This window comes from Schistocerca serialis, chromosome 6 (assembly GCF_023864345.2).
Source record: "Schistocerca serialis cubense isolate TAMUIC-IGC-003099 chromosome 6, iqSchSeri2.2, whole genome shotgun sequence".
In the NCBI taxonomy this organism is placed as follows: Eukaryota; Metazoa; Arthropoda; class Insecta; order Orthoptera; family Acrididae; genus Schistocerca; species Schistocerca serialis.
In genome coordinates, this window is record NC_064643.1 from 164,171,084 (window position 1) to 164,188,132 (window position 17,049).

Genomic DNA, 17,049 nt, shown 5'->3' on the forward strand with positions numbered 1-17,049 from the left:
CAATTTTTTCCCGTGTGTGTATGGTTTCCATTTTCATGGAACCTAATTACTAACAGCTTATCCAGATTGATCAAACTGGAACCTTCACAGATGCAAAATATCCTGCAGCCTATGTACTAGAAGTATGTCGAAATAAAAAGTTAACTGAAAATGGGAAAAACTGTGAAAAATTCTGTCTTAATAAAGCATTCCATTACAATGTATTTATTTCTGGAAGATAAATGATTTTATGAAACACACATTGTTGTTGTGGTTGTTAGTTTATTTGAGGTAAACTGATAAGCTACACAAAACAATACTCTGGTCACGATTTTTGGGGTGGTTTTCCACACTCCTGCAGATGATTTCCTGGAGATTCAAAATAGGCCCACTATTTCATTCCAAACAAAAAATTCTAAATCAAAAACTAGGAATAAACACTTCAGGTTTTCAAGATGTGGTCATGATAAAAAACAAAACAATGGTATTGTGAATTTTTCCCTACATCATAATCAACTGTCATGCCAGTACAAAACCTCACTAAACCCTAATCACAAGACATTTGCTAAGGTGACAGCAGTGCATTCTCCCCCACCTCCCCCCCCCCCCCCCAGCACAGTACACATCTCTATTAATTACTCAAATGTATACAATGAACCAATTTTGTAAACATTGAAACACCACAAGAAAATATGAAGCCACAACAAGGAAACAATAATGTTATTACCTGCATCTCTTGTATAGATATTTGACATTTTCTGGTGCATTCCATTTTAGTTCAGACAGCTTCTTTCCTGTCTGTGTACTCCAAATTACAGCAAGTCCATCTTTCGATACACTTAATACCTAAAGAGTGAAAGAGAAACACAACAGGAGTCAGAAAAAGTGTTACTCTTACATTATTACATGAAAACATTAGTAGGTATACTGTATACACACTGGAAAGAAAAGGGGGGGGGGGGGGGGAGGGAGAGAGAGAGAGAGAGAGAGAGAGAGAGAGAGAGAGAGAGAGAGAGAGAGAGAGATATGTGGAAAGATGACGCCGATTTTGATCTGATGGTGGCATGTATCACCTGGGGCAGAGCAGATGTACTGATAATGGTTTCAATGTCGTTCACCAAAAGATAGCTTGGTGGCATAGCTACCAGAGGGCCATAGTGTAACCCTTTAATAGGGATTGCTCACAGCCAGAAACAAAACAAAATGTCATGTGGCTAGGGCCTGGTGCAAGTCTTTTGAGTTGACGCCATTTCGGTGACTTGCACATCAATCAGGATGATGATGATGATGATGATGATGATGATAACACAGCACCCAGTCCCTGAGCGAGAAAAATCTCTGACCCAGATGGGAATTGAACCCGGGCCCCTTTGCATAGCGTTCTGTCACGCTGACCACTCAGCTATTGGGGTGGATGCTCACAGCCAGAAGGCTCGTGTGGTGCACATGTGTGAAGCAAACATGCAGCCACCATGGAGACGTAATTGTTCTTTCTACAGCCAACTGAGCAAGTTTGAAAGGGGTCAAACCGTGACCTTCCAAGTGGTGGAATGGTTCTTTCGCAGAATTGCCACACAAGTTCGACATGCTGTGTCATTTATGCAACAACACTGGTATCGGTGGCCACGTGAACATTCTCACACCTATATACAAGGTTCTGAACACCCATGCAGCAAAGATGACCACCGGGATTCTCATTTTGTAAGGGCACCAGTGTCAGATTGCACAGCTACCACAGCACAGAAAAGAGGGCTTGTGAGTCCAGATGTTTCAACACGAACTGTTGCAAACTGGTTATTACCAGTGGGATGACAGATAGGCATACCTCTAGTACATCTTCCACTCATGCTGCAGCATCAACCTGTACGCCCCGACTGGTGCTGCAGAGGATCACTTGTAAGACAGAATGGCACACATTCATCTTTGGCAATGAAAGCAGATTCTGCCTGCATGCAAGTGATGGTCGTTTGTGTGTATGACATAAACCTAGTGGATGCTGGCTCGTACAGTGCATTTATCCAAGACACACGACCCCACCCCAGGCCTGATGGTCTGCACTCAGTAAGTTCAGAATGTTGTTAGACCCATTCTTTTGCTGTTATAGGAAGGTGATGCGTTGTTCAAAAGGATAATGCTTGCCCATAAACTGCCCGTTAAACTCAATGTGTTCTGCAAGAGTTGCAGCAACTTCCCTGGTCAGCACAATCTCCAGACTGGTTTCCAATTGACCATGTGTAGGATGTGATGGGATGAGAAGTGGTTTGTGTGACTTGTCAACCAAGAACTCTTACAGACCTACATGAACAGGTTGAGCTGTTGTGGAACAACATAGTCCCGGATAGTATCCACCATCTGTATGATTGACTGGATGCCGGAAACAGTGCCTTCATTGCCACCCGTGGAGGCTACATCAAGTACTAATGTGAGCGTTACAACACGGTTCGATGCCTGGTGCCTCAGAACCACTTGTGTTATTAATCTGTAAATGTCACCATTTCATGCACTCCGTATGCACCATTTCAATAATAAGTCTTGAGTTAGTTGGAGGCCTCTACAAGTGTGTACTAATTTTTTTCTGGCAACGTATTTCTGCAATGTTAACTCAGAAAGAGGATCATGTTTAGTAGTTTTGTAACCATTTTTCTACATGTAGAAGTAAAACTCATTCTGGCAGATCCTTGCATCCTCAAACTTCTCAATATCACAAGATTATTATTGCAGTAGTATGAAAAATACACCAAAGAACATCTACATGACACCTATGCACCCCAAATCACTGTGAAGGGCAGGGCAGAGGGAACAAACATCTCATTTGTTCAGTTATTACGATTTTTTCCCATTCAGTTTACATATGGAACTCGGAAAGAATAATCACTTAAACACCTCTGTGCTTTCTGTAATTAGTCTGCTCATGTCTTCGTGAAGCTATGGAAGCGATGTGTGGGGGTTGTAGTACATGCTTACATACATGTCTAGAACCTTTATAAATAGGCTTATAAGGGATAGTCCACTTCTACCTTCAAGTATCTGCCAGTTCAGTCTTTCCAGCATCTTTGTGACACACTCTCATGGGACAAATAAACCCGTCACCATTCACACTGCCCTTCATGTACCAGTTCAACATATCCCGTTAGTCCTACTTGATATGGGTTCACTCACTTCAGTAATTTCCTACGATGGGTCACACAAGTGTTTTCTATGCAAATTGCTTTGTAGACTGATTGTATTTCCGTACTATCCTACTAATGAAGTGCAATCTGCACCTCCTTTACCTACAACTGCACTTATGTGACCATTCCATTTATATTGCTACAAGTTGTTACACCCAGCTATTTGCATGAATTAAACAATTCCAACTGTGACTCATTGATATTGTTGTCATAAGATCACTACATTTTCCAATTTTGTGTAATGCACTTTTTGCATTCCTGAATATTTAAAGTGAGTTACCAATTTTTGCACCACTCTGAAATATCATCAAGATCTGACCCTACATTTGTGCAGTTTTGCTCAAACAGTACTTCATTATAGATAAATGTGTCATCTGTAAATTGTCTGGGGTTATTATTAATATTGTCTGCAAGGTCATTAATATACAACATGAACATATTAAGAGTCCCAACATACTTCTCTTGGCACACCTGAAGTTACTCCTACATCTGTCAATGTCTCTCCATCCAAGACAACATGCTGTGACTTCTCCACAAAGAAACCTCAATTTAGTCACAAATGTCCCTTGATAAACCAATATGATTGTACTTTGAATAATAAGTATATGTGTGGTACTGACTCAAATATTTTTAAGTAGTCAAGAAATACTGCATGTGGCATCTAATCTGACTGCCCAGATCCGTTCCAAGATGTCATGTAAGAAAAGCGCAAGTTGGGTGTAACATGATCGATATTTTTGGAATTCATGTAGGCTGGTATGGGGGAGGTCATTCTGCTTGAGATACCTCATCGCATCTGAGTTCAGAAAATGTTCTAAGAGTCTACAATGAATAATAATATATGGAACATTCTAGTTGGGAATAACGAATTATTTAGGAATAAACAAGATGACTCACCGAAAGGCAGAAGCACTGCGTAGTTGACAGGTACACAAACAGAAGGTACAGAGCTTTGCTTTGTTAGCTTTTGGAATGAAATTCCTTTCTCAGGCTTGTAAGAGAAACATGCACACAAACACAAACACTGAGCACAATGTAGGGATACAGGCATGTGAAGACGCGCGTGTGTATGTGTGTGTGTGTGTGTGTGTGTGTGTGTGTGTGTGTGTGTGTGTGTGAAAAAGGAGTTTCATTCCAAAAGCTAACAAAGCAAAGCTCTGTACCTTCTGTTTGTGTACCTGTCAACTACGGAGTGCTTCTGCCTTTCGGTGAGTCATCTCCTTTATTCCTAAATAATTCATTAGACTACAATGAATGGACACAGTTTTATGAACCATCTCTGCTGCCCTGCTTGTAGATGGGTGTGACTTGTGCTTTCTTCAACCACTGGGCACTATTTTTTCTTCAAAGGATCTTTGGTATGTTATGGTTAAAAGATGGGTGAATTCTGCCACAAATTCAGTGTAGTATCCAGTAGGTATTCTTTCAGGCCCTTGCGCTATGTTCAGTTTTAACAATTTCAGCTGCTCCTCAGGGTTACTGACACTAATATCTATTTCACTCATCTTTGCAATGATACAAGAATCAAACTGGGGCATTACTCCTGTGTTTCCTTTGTAAAGGAACATTTGAAAACAGAGTTAAGCATTTCCAGTTTTCCTTTGTTACCCTCAATTTCAGTTTCTCTCTCATTCATAAGTGACTGGACACTAAGTTTGATGCCACTACCAGCTTTCACGTAAGACTAGAATTTCTTCATGTTTTCTGTAAATAGATTACTGAACACCTACATCTTACTACTCATTTCAGTTGCAATTTGAACTTTGGTAATTGTTGTTACAACTGCCTCCTGGTCACTGATACTAATTTCAGTATGGACATCTTCAAAGAGGTCAGGTCTGTTTGTTGCCATTAGATCCGATATACTTTCATCATAAAAGGGATTCTGAACTATTTGTTCTAGGTAGTTTCCAGAGAAGCATTTAGTAATGTTTCACAAGATGTCTTGTCATACCAATAACCAACAAAACTGTACTTATTTCAATCGATAAACAGATGTTTAAAATCTCGTCTAACACAGTATGGCTGGGGACCTTATGTACTAGCAAACTGATGTCCTCTTTAATGTTTTTGCTTACATCAGGAGTTGAGTACGATGGTTGAAAGAAGGACCCAATTATAATTTTATGGCACCTCAGCTATTGAGTCTTGCCCACACAATCTCACATGCAGCTTCAATTTATATCTCCGTGGATATGAATTTCTTGTCTACTGTGACATGTACACTACATCCATTTCCCATTAACCTATCCTTTTGATATACACTTAAATTTTCCTAAAAAAAAATCTCATTGCTGTCTATTTCTCTTTTTAGCCATATTTCTGTAACTAGTATTATGTAAATTGCACTGCATTTTAGAAATGCTTCAAATTCTGGCACTTTGTTGTGAATTCTCCGGCAGTTAACCAGTAGGATCTTAATACCCTCTCATGTGGGAAGCATTTCTTTGAGTCAAACTGATACTTTTGGTTTCCTATAGTTACTGGATGGACAGTTGCCTAACCTGTAAAACCCTCATGTGCATCTCAAACATAATCAGCAACCTGAGTAGCAGCAACAATGTAATATGGAGTCCTGTATAACAAAGACCTGATTGCATGTGGAAAATGCAATAAGTTACCAGACAGGAACAGACACAACAAAGGGGAAGCTACTGAAACAGAGTTTAAATTTGTTAGTGATGTCACAGTGGGTTAGATGACATAAAATTTTCTGTTATGGAACAGTTTTATAACAGAAGCATAATTGCTGAAAGAATTACACAATACACCTTTAAAATGGAGCCTCTCCTGTATTTTAGAACTATTATTCCACTGAGAAAGAAATCCTGAACTGATTGCATCATCACAGTGCAGCATAACCTGACATTTTTTCTTTGTCAGAAGGTTAGCTTTAGTTTGTTTCAATCATATTTACGGTTGCCTGCACAATATAATTTTTATGTGCATTCAGTGGCCAAACTTGTCCATTTCGTTTAGGATGTGGCAAGGAATAGGCATTATATTTTGTTTACAATCTTGGAAAGCTGAACTGACATTCCAATATAATTCATATCCAACAATTAGCAGGCTTACCCCACTGTAATTATCATACAACATTTGTTCATCTTTCCGGTATATGAGAATAAACAAAGTTACCTTCTATTCCCTCAAGATTCTATATTTCACCAAGGAAACCAAGAAGTATGTAAATCTGGATGGTTAGATGGGGATCAGAACCTCAATCCACTTGACTGCAAGCCTAAATTATTTGCTACTGTATCATCTTGCTCGATTCTCATCAGAACAGTAAACTTCCTGTGAAATGTGCCCTATTTGCTAATGAATGAGAGTCATTACATCTGGCCTGAGTTGCTGAAAGAAAGTGTAGCTTTAACAAAAAATACAGTTCATTGTTCATTAACTAAAGCCATTCAGTTTCTCCTTGATGTACAACTTCATACGCCATTGCAGCTGGAGCATGAATGGGACAGAATTTGCCATGCATGCTTTCTTGGTAGCCATACCTACAAAAATTCTTGTCCAAAATGCTAATGTGCTCACATACAGCAGAATACTACTTCCTTCCTCAGAGTCAGACCAGACAAAATGTAGGGAAAAGGTGGGGAGAACCCTGACCAGTGTGGAGACAAGGCCAAGGCATCCATAACCAATGCCTACACTAAATGCAGGCTCAAATTCCACAGGAAAATTGAAGAGCTTATACCTGAGAGAACAAATCACTTTTGCAAACAAAACTGAGGACAGACGTAACCATGCGAGAGTTGTCTGCTAACATCCGGGACAAGGAAGGTGGGTGGTCATATTTAGTGTGAAGGGCCAAAAGGCAGGGGCAGTCCAGTAAAATATGGATCACTGCAAGAGAAGCCCAGCAACTCCACAACTACAAAGGTGGAGCAGCTCACTGCAGAGTAAAAAATCATGGGTCAGTCTAGTATGACCAATACAAAGACGGCAGAGGATGGTACATTCCCCCCGGGAGAGGCAGAGGGAAAAACGCCACATGTTGGGAACCTCCCTGATGGCACAAAGTCTATGTGACTGGGGGTGGCCTCCCATGAGTCAGCCCATGATTTAGCAAAAGGGGTTTGATGTAAGGCCACAAATCTACCACTGGAGGGGTCACAGACAATAGGTGGTAGGTGGCAGAAATACCCCTTCTCCCAAAGCCAGGCAATCAACAAATTCATTATCTGGGATACCTAAGAAGCCAGGAATCCAAAGGATATCAACCAAAAAAGCAGCATCACCAAGATCATCAAAAAGGCTGTGGATGGCAGAGACTAGGGTGTGGTGGGAAAAACTCCAAGCAATAGCCTGAAGATCACTCATTGAGTCCATACATAACACAACTCCAGAGAGTGGGGACTGTTTAATGAAGCACAGGTGTGATAGATGGTCACCAACACCGCAGTAAACACCCAACACATGGCAGGCAAGAGATGGTGTTCCATGCTAACAGAAAACATGAAGGCATATCCCACATGGTCAGAGGATTTGGAGCAGTTGGTGTAAAAAACAATGGCATCTTGAAACTCTAATAAGAGTGTCCGGAACAAACAACAGAACACCACTGGAGTTATGGAGGCTTTCAGACCCCAGAAATCCATCTGACTCTGGAGCCAATGAACTAACCAAGAGGAAGGGGCGGGGGGTCAGGAAGAACATGGGGAAGAGGACAAGGAGGGGAGATGGAAGTCGTGATGGAGAGAAGCAAGGTGAAGCCCAACGAGTAAACCCACCCAAGGGCAGGCAGTGGGTGAGCGAAGGTCCAAAGCCGCGAAAAGCATAGAACAGGAGGGGGTGAGCAGGGGAAGGGTGGATAGTGGTGGCATAGGAAACAAGGAGCTGAGACCGCCAAGTTGAAAGGGGAGGGATGCCAGTGTCAACCAGAAGACTATTGACACGGCTAACGTGAAAGGCACCGGAGGCTAAACAGATACCATGATGGTGAGCTGGGTCCAAGAGGTGCAGTGTGGAAGTGTCGGCTGACCCATGAACTTGACAACCATAGCCCACATGAGACAAAACTAATGTCGTTTATAGGTGGAGAAGGGTTGAACGATATGCTCCCCAAGAGGTGTGGGCAAGGAAGCGAAGAACATAAGAGTTTATGAAAATAACAACCTTCAGATGATGGATACAGGGCAACCAAGTAAGCTTGCTGTCAAAATGAAAACCCAGGAAATGGAACTGGGGGACCATGGTGAGGTTTTGGATGTCAGGGTAGAGCTCCAGATCAGGCCAGACCATAGTACAGTGACAGAAATGCACCACCCTGAACCTAAGGGGAGAGAATTGAAAATTGTGTCAGACTGTCCACGTGGAAGTGCACTGGATGGCACCCTGGAGCTGTTGTTCCACAGAAGTCACCAAGTGGGGGCTAGCTCAAAAACAAAAATCATCCACATATAGAGCAGAGGTGACCAACAGTCCGGCAGAGGCCACAAGTCCATTAATAGCTATGAGAAAAAGGACACTTAACAAAGAGCCCTGTGGAATGCCTTTCTCCTGAGTCTGCAGAGAGCTGAGAAAACGCCAACCCAGACTGAGTGTCCAGTAGGCAGGAACTGGTGAATAAAAATTGGGAGGGGGGGCCCCCAAAGACTGTATTCAGGTAGTGTAAGGAGGATGTGGTGCTACAAAGCTGTATTGTAGCCAATACGAAGATTGAAGAAGACTGCAACAAGATGGCGGTCCTGAGAAAAGGCCAGCCAAACTGCAGTTTCCAATTGAAGCAGATGATTGATCGGAGACTGTCCATCCCACCAAAGCCACACTGGTAAGGAGATATAGGGCTGTGAGACTCAAGGATCCAATTGATCCAATGAGCCACCATTCATTCTAGTGACTTACAGGGGACATTGGCGAGACTGACTGACTGACTGACTGACTGACTGACTGACTGACTGGCAACTATCAAGGGATGACGGATCCTTGCCAGGTTTAAGCACAGGAACCACAATACTTTCTCTCTATTGGGAGGGGTGGTGGTGGTGGTGGTTAGTGTTTAACGTCCCGTCGACAACGAGGTCATTAGAGACAGAGCGCATGCTCGGGTTAGGGAAGGATTGGGAAGGAAATCGGCCGTGCCCTTTCAAAGGAATCATCCCGGCATTTGCCTGAAACAATTTAGGGAAATCACGGAAAACCTAAATCAGGATGGCCGGAGACGGGATTGAACCGTCGTCCTCCCGAATGCGAGTCCAGTGTGCTAACCACTGCGCCACCTCGCTCGGTATATTGGGAGGGGAAAATGCCTTGTAACCAAATACGGTTAAACACCAGGAGGAGATACTGTCACTATGGAGGATTGAGGTGTTGAAGCAATTGGTTATGGATGGAATCAGAGCAAGGAGCTGAATCATGGGAAGAAGAGAGGGCCAGAAGAAGCTCCCATTCAGTAAAAGGTTTGTTGTAGGAGTCTGCCTGACAAGGGGTAAAATATAAGCACGAAGCTTCTGCCTGCTGTTTACGGAGAGGAAGGCAGCTGCTGTCAAAGCTGTCGCAAAATGGGCTGCGATGTGTTCCACGAGAACTGATAGATCTGACAAAGGCCACCTGCAAAAGCAAGGCCCACAATGAAAGACTGCTGTTGACAACCTTAGAGCATGCAGAGTGTAGCCCACACCCTTGATGAAGGGACAGAAGAACCAAGACAGGTGACAAAGAATTTCCAACACACATGTTTGATCTGTTTGATTAAGTAATGGGCTTTGGTGCAAAGACATTTAAAGGTAATAAGACTGGCGGAGGATGTGGGCTACCTAAGACGTTGTAAGGTGTGATGCTGATCATGGATAGCGGTGGCAATGGCCGGGCTCCACCACAGAAATGCAGCACTAAAATGAGTAGGGGAACCATCATTAAGAAGGCATAGGTTGTGGTCTGCAATAAAATGGTCAATGAGGAGCCCTCGACTAGGTGAAAAAGCATGGTCCCACAGAAGATGATGGGCACTAAAATCCCTAAGAAGGAAGGAGGGAAGGCAGAGTTGCTGAAGGAGGGTAGTTAGGGCACCAGATGTAGGTGGCCTGTCAGGAGGGAGATAAAGATTGCAAACTACTCCGCAGAGTCTTAATCAAGCTGGAAGGCAACTGTTTCCAATGGGGTATGAAGTGGGATCCATGTACTAACAACATCTATACACACCAACATGCAGACATCACTGAAAGCCCTCAAAGGACTGACCCAGTTCTGACAGAAAGCACGGAACCCACAAGGGTCGGTGAATGAACATGAGTAAAATGAGATTCCTGGAGAACGACACAAGCTGCCGAGTAAAAGACAAAATGCAATAAGGGATTGGAACTCTGGATTACAATTCTACTGAATAAGCATGGAGTGGGTATTCAAATGGCAGGCGAATGAGCTGGAGCCCATCGTGCCACCAGGTAACCACCATCACCAACAAGGACGGGATGACATCCATAAATAACTTGGCAGACTCAGGTTGAGGAGCAGGTGGGGGGGGGGGGGGCAGAGTGGGGGTAGATGGTGCCTTGGCACATCTGATCTGGGTGCACTGGGGGGCCTTGTCTTCTGCAAGATCCAGAACAGGAAGAGAGTGGGTGACCTTGGGGCGCACAGACTATGTCTCATGGCTGAGACAGCAGGCTGCTGGCCTGAAAGACACTGGGGTGGGGGGGGGGGGGGAGGAGGGATCCTGAGAGAGCGTCTCATCACTGGTGGGATGTCAAAGAAGGGGAGCACTTCTTCGGCCAGGAAGGGGGAGTGGTACCCTGAGGGGAGGGTGTGGGAACTGGAGGGAAGGGGAAAGGAGAGGAGGATGAGATTGGGGTAAGAAAGGAGGAGGAGGAGGAGGAGGAGGAAAGGATGTAACAGAGGAAAAAGTTGAAGTTGTCAACACAGGATGAAGTCTGTCAAATTTCTGAGGAGCCTCAGTGTAAGACAATTGATCCATAGACTTATACTGTTGTATCTTCTTTTCTTCCTTATAAGCCAGGCCATCTGCTGAGCATGGAGAATGACAGTCATGACAATTAACACACATGGGTGGCAGAACACGTAGAGGGTCCACCATACATTGGGAAGACATGTGCTCGAAATGCAAATGCTGAAAGCACCTCACAGGTGGTGGGACGTGCAGCTTCACTTCACACTGATAACACATAACCTTGACCTTCTCTGGGAGGGTATCTCCCTCAAATGCCAGAATAAAGGTGCCTGTATCAGTGTGATTATCCTTACGACCTTTCTGTACACACTGAACAAATTGAATGTTCTGTTGTTCCACGTTGGCCCAGAGTTCCTCATCAGTTTGAATATGGTCCAGGGTGTGATTTTTCATACGGATCTTGTCTTTCAAAGACTGGTAAGGTGCAATGGACACTGGAACATCACCAAGATAATCAGAAGCATTCAGAGCTGCAGATTGGGAGGCAGAAGAAATTTGGATCAACACAGAACCCGACCGCATCTTGCTGAGAGACTCCACTTTCTCAAACTTGTCTTCACTATTTCGAAAAAAAGTAAGTTTTGTGATGGTGAATATGTCCCAATCCATCCTAGTACCGACCAGGTAGTGGGGAAAGGGGTTCACCCCAAGCCAGCGAGCCTGGCCCTCCTCCCAGAGCAGTGAACAGAAGGTCGCAGGGTCATAAGAAGCAGCATTCAATGATCTGTTACCACTCACAGAGACAGCCCGTCAAGAATGGCCAGATTTTCGAAGCTTGATACATAAATTTCATATGCAAAGCAACTGCCCTGATGCCACCCACTTCAATCATGGGCTCTTTTCAGAGACCACAGCAAGGGCCACTTCCCAGTGATGGAGATCCAAACAGAGGGAAGTGAGATGTATTCCAACCGGCAATCCCACCCACGGGCAGGTATCAGGAGGGTGACATGCATCGTTTGCAAGGAGGATGGGGTACACAGGCTGGTCAGGGAATTGTTGAATGGTGATTGCATAAGAAACAACAAGCTGGCTACACCATATTGGCAGAGGGGGAATCCCTGCTTCTGAAAGGAGACTATCAATGAGACTAGTGTGTGAGGTACTGATAGCCAAATGCATCCCATAACAATGAACAGGGTCAAGCAGTTTCAGAGTGGAATGAGCCACTGAGCCATAAACCTGACAACCATAATCTAGTCTGGACAAAACCACAGCATGGTGAAGATGGAGAAGAGTAGCACTGTCTGCACCCCTACATGTGAGGGCCAGGAGGTGGAGAACATTAAGCTTCCACATGCATTTAGGTGAATATGGGACAGCCATGTCAGCTTTTTATAAAGACGATGACTCAAGAAACGGAATGGGGCTACAACATCTAGGCATTAGTCACCTAAATAAAGTTCCAGATCAGGGTGTACTGAGGGTCGATGACAAAAATGCATAACCTACAATTGTGGCGGGAGAAAACTGGAAGCCATAGGAAAGGGCCAAAGCAAAGGATCATCGGATGGCACCTTGAAGCTGGCATTCAGCGAATACTACCAAGTGGGAGCTGCAACACATGCAAAAATCATAGACGTTGTGCTGAGTGAAATGTCAACTCAAACCCAAAAGAGCATGTGGGATAAAAACTCAGTGGTAAAAGTTGGAAGAGGGTTGTGAAAGCCCCAGTTATGTAGGGTAACTAAAATGTGACAGCACCATGTCGTATGTCTTACATAGGTCAAAGAAGACTGTGACAAGGTGTTGGCCGTTAGTAAAAGGCTGCGGGATAGCTGTTTCCAGGCTGAGTAAATGGTCAGTTGTAGATTGTCCTTTCCAGAAACCACACTGATATGGGGACAAAAGGCCCAGAGATTCGAGTACCCAACATAATCGGAAGCTAATCAGCCTCTCTAGCAGTTTACAATGGTCAGGATAACTAGTCGGGAGCTTTCGAGAGATGTTGGGTTCTTCCTGGGCTTAAGGATGGGGTTAACTATGCTGCTGGTTGGTTGGTTTAAAAGAGGGGGAGAAGGGACCAAACTATGAGGCTATTGGTCCCTTGTTCCAAAGGAAACAATTCCATAAGGGTGAGAATGAGACAATGAGACTTACAACACAAAACAGAATGATAGGAGAAACCACAACTATCACTGAAAGGCAACAAACACTTAAATGAACAAAAGGGAACAAGAAAACCACGAAGACACAAGAAACAGGAATAAGTAGTTAAAACAAGAAAGCAGGTTACCATGGCTGGCTGACCACGAGGATAAAAAGGAAAAGCCAGCCAGTCGGCAACACATTAAAACCTCCACCCTCAAAGCACTAAGGTGGAGGACACACAGAAACAAAGTACATGTGCTAAAACTTAGAGCAAATGATAAAACTCACCCTCACAAATAAAATGTAAAACTAAAGCTGCTGTTGAGGCACTGTCGCCCAACATGAAAGGTAGGGTGCTAGGAAAGTTAAAAGTCCACCGCAGAGTGGCTAAAAGTGGGCAGTCCAGCAAGAGACGGATGACTATCATTCAACACCGAGGTGGGTCCTCGCGACGCAGGAGGTAACTGTGTGTCAGCCAACGTATGGCCAATGCGGAGCTGACAGAGAACCACAGTGCCCCTGTGAGAGGCATGCATGGAGGTCTTCCACACATTCGTAGTTTCCTTAATAGCACGCAGCTTGTTGTGCGTACTGATGTTATGCCACTCCATCTCCGACATGCACAAAACCTTGTGGCGTAATACTGAACACAGGTCAGCTTCAGAGAAGCTGATCTCCACAAGCGGTCTCTGCATAGCTTGTTTGGCCAGCCTGTCGGCAAGTTCGTTGCCTGGGATTCCGATGTGACCTGGGGCCAGACAAACCCCACTGAACAACTGGACCGTTGTGGGACACAGATGGACACCTGGATGGTCACTACCAAAGGATGATGAGGGAAGCACTGGTCGATAGCTTGTAGACTGCTCAAGGAGTCAGTCCACAGAAGAAACAACTCCCCAGGGCATGAATGGACGTGCTACAGAGCACGAGATACAGCCACCAGCTCGGCAGTGAAAACACTGCAGCCATCTCATAAGGAGTGCTGTTCTATATGTCCTCCATGGACATAGGCAAAGCCAATGTGACCATCAGCCATCAAGCCATCGCTGTAAACCACTTCATGGCCCTGGTAATGTCGAGAATCAAGAGGAAGTGACAGCAGAGAGTCGCAGGGTTAACTGAGTCCCTAGAACCATATGGAAGGTCCAGGCGAAGCCACTGCTTAGGTGTGCACCATGGAGGTGTCCATGAATGAACCTCAAGTACAGGTGGTGAAGGCAAGGACTCCTGTTTGGATAGAAGGGATCGCACATGAACTGCAATTGTAAGCCCTGACCTGGGCCACCGATGAGGGAGATGAACCGCGATGGGCAGGAAAAGGAGATGGTAATTCGGACGCGCAGGAGAACTACGAAAATAAGCAATGTAACTGGAGAGCAATTGTGCACGCCTTACCTGCAATGGAGGGACTCCAGCCTCCACCAGGACGCTGGTCACTGGACTCATCCTAAAAACTCCTGTCGATTGGCAAATGCCAAAGTGGTGCACTGGGTCGAGTAAACGCAAAGCTGAAGGTGCCACCAAACCATAAACCAGACTCCCATACTCAAGGCGGGATTGAACAAAGTCTCTGTAGAGCTGCAGCAGCATAGAGCAATCTGCACCTGAGTTGGTGTTGCTCAGGCAGCGGAGAGCATTAAGGTGCTGCCAGCACTTCTGCTTAAGCTAATGGTAAGGAAGCCAAGTCAATCGGGCATCAAAAGCCAGTCCTAAGAATCAATATTTCTCCACTACAGTGAGTGGGTCATCATTTAGATAGGTTCTGGTTCAGGATGATCGATACGATGCAGACAGAAGTGCATAACACACGACTTTGCGACTGAAAACTGGAAACCGTATGCTAGAGCCCACAACTGTGCCTTCTGGATGGCTCCTTATAGCTGTCCCCCAGCAACACCGGTGCTGTTGGAGCAGTACAAAATGCAGAAGTCATCTGCGTACAGAGAAGGTGAGACCGACGGCCCTATAGCTGCTGCTAGACCATTAATGGCCACTAAAAATAGAGATACACTCAATACGGAGCCCTGTGGGATGCCATTCTCCTCGATATGGGGCGAACTATGGGAGGCAACAACTCGGACATGGAAAGTACAAAGCAACATGAAATTTTGAATAAAAATCGGGAGTGGGCCTTGGAGACTCCACTCGTATAATGTAGCAAGGATATAATGACGCCAGGTTGTGTCATACGCTTTTCATAAATAAAAAAAAAAAAGATGGCAACCAGGTGTTGGCATCTGGAAAAGGCTGTTCAGATGGCAGACTCAAGGGACACAAGATTATCAGTGGTAGAGTGACATTGGTGGAAGCCACCCTGACATGGTGTCAGTAGGCCACGTGACTCCTGGATCCAACCCAACCGCCGACACACCAAACATTTCAGCAGCTTACAAAGAACATTGGTGAGGCTGATGGGCTGATGGCTACCCACATCAAGCGAGTTTTTACAAGGTTTAAGCATCAGAATGATGGTGCTCTCCTGCCATTGTGATGGAAAGATGCCATCACACCAGATCTGATTGAAGGTGGCGAGGAGATGTCACTTGTAGTCAGATGAGAGATGTTTAATCATCTGACTGTGGATCTGATCTGGCCCAGGGGCTGTGTCAGGGCTATGTGCAAGGGCACTGAGGAGCTCCCACTCTGTAAATGGGGTGTTATAGGGCTTACAGTGGCGTGTAGCGAATGAAAGGGCATTCCTATCCATCTGCAGTTTGAGGGTGCAAAAGACTGTGGGATAGTTCTCCGATGCAGAGGCTCGAGCACAGTGCTCAGCAAAGTGTTCAGCAATCGCATTTACGTTGGTAGATCACACGCGATTTATGTTAATGGCAGGGACACCTGTTGGGGTCTGGTACCCAAAAAGACATCTGATCTTTGTCCAGAGTTGGGAAGGTGACGTATGGCACTCAATGGTCGAGACGTATCTCTCCGAACACCCCTGCTTCCGTCTTCTGATAAGCTGGCAAACGCAGGCACGTAGAAGCTTCAAGGCTATGAGGTGCTCCAGGGAAGGGTGCCACTTATGCCACTGTAGAGCTCACCAGCTCTCCGTAATTACCTCAGCGACTTCCGGCGACCACTGAGGGATTGCCTTTCGCCGAGGGCACCCTGAAGAGTGAAGAATCACGTTTACTGCCACAATAATGATTGTTGTAGTCACCTGCTCAACCATCACATCGATGTTACCATGTGGGGGACAATCAACGGTGACTGCAGAGGTGAAAATTTCCCAGTCTGCCTCGTTTAAAGCCCATCTGGACAGGCGTCCGTGTGCCTGACGCCAGGGCAGTGACAGGAAGATGGGTAAAAAGGTCACTACCACACAGGTCATCATGTGCTCTCTAGTGGATAGATGGGAGAAGTACTGGGCTGCAGATTGATAAATCATTGGTTGAGTAACAACCATGGGCCACACTGAAATGTGTAGCTGCCATAGTATTTAAGAGGCAGAGGTTGAACTGAGACAGTAAAGTTCTGATATCTCTGACTTGGCCAGTAAGCATCGTGCCACCCCATAAGCGGTTAGGGCATTAAAAATCTCCCAAAAGTAGGAAAGGTTTAGGGAGTTGATTAATCAGTGCAGCTAATACATTCAGGGGTACTGCACCATCTGGAGGAAGATATACATTGCAGACAGTTATTTCCTGTGCCGTCCTTATTCTGACAGTCATGGCTTCAAGAGGGGTTTGAAGGGGCACTGTTTCACTACAGACTGAGTTTAGGACATAAGCACGAACTCCACCAGATACTCAAATATTGTCACTTCGGTTCCTGTAATATCCCTCATAGACTCGGAGGGCAAGGGTCCGGATTGCCAGGAACTAGGTTTCCTGGAGGGCAATGCAAAAAGCACGTGTAAAGCTACAGTTGCCATAGCTCAGCCAGGTA

General features: G+C 45.0%; 1 protein-coding gene across 1 annotated transcript in view; it reads right to left on the reverse strand.

Moving 5' to 3' along the window:
- Nucleotides 1–17,049, reverse strand: part of LOC126484061 (prolactin regulatory element-binding protein) — a 132,717-nt gene that overhangs the window by 30,905 nt on the left and 84,763 nt on the right. The window contains exon 5 of the mRNA XM_050107420.1: nt 707–825. Coding sequence (XP_049963377.1) covers nt 707–825 — 119 coding nt within the window. The remainder of the gene's footprint in view (nt 1–706; nt 826–17,049) is intronic.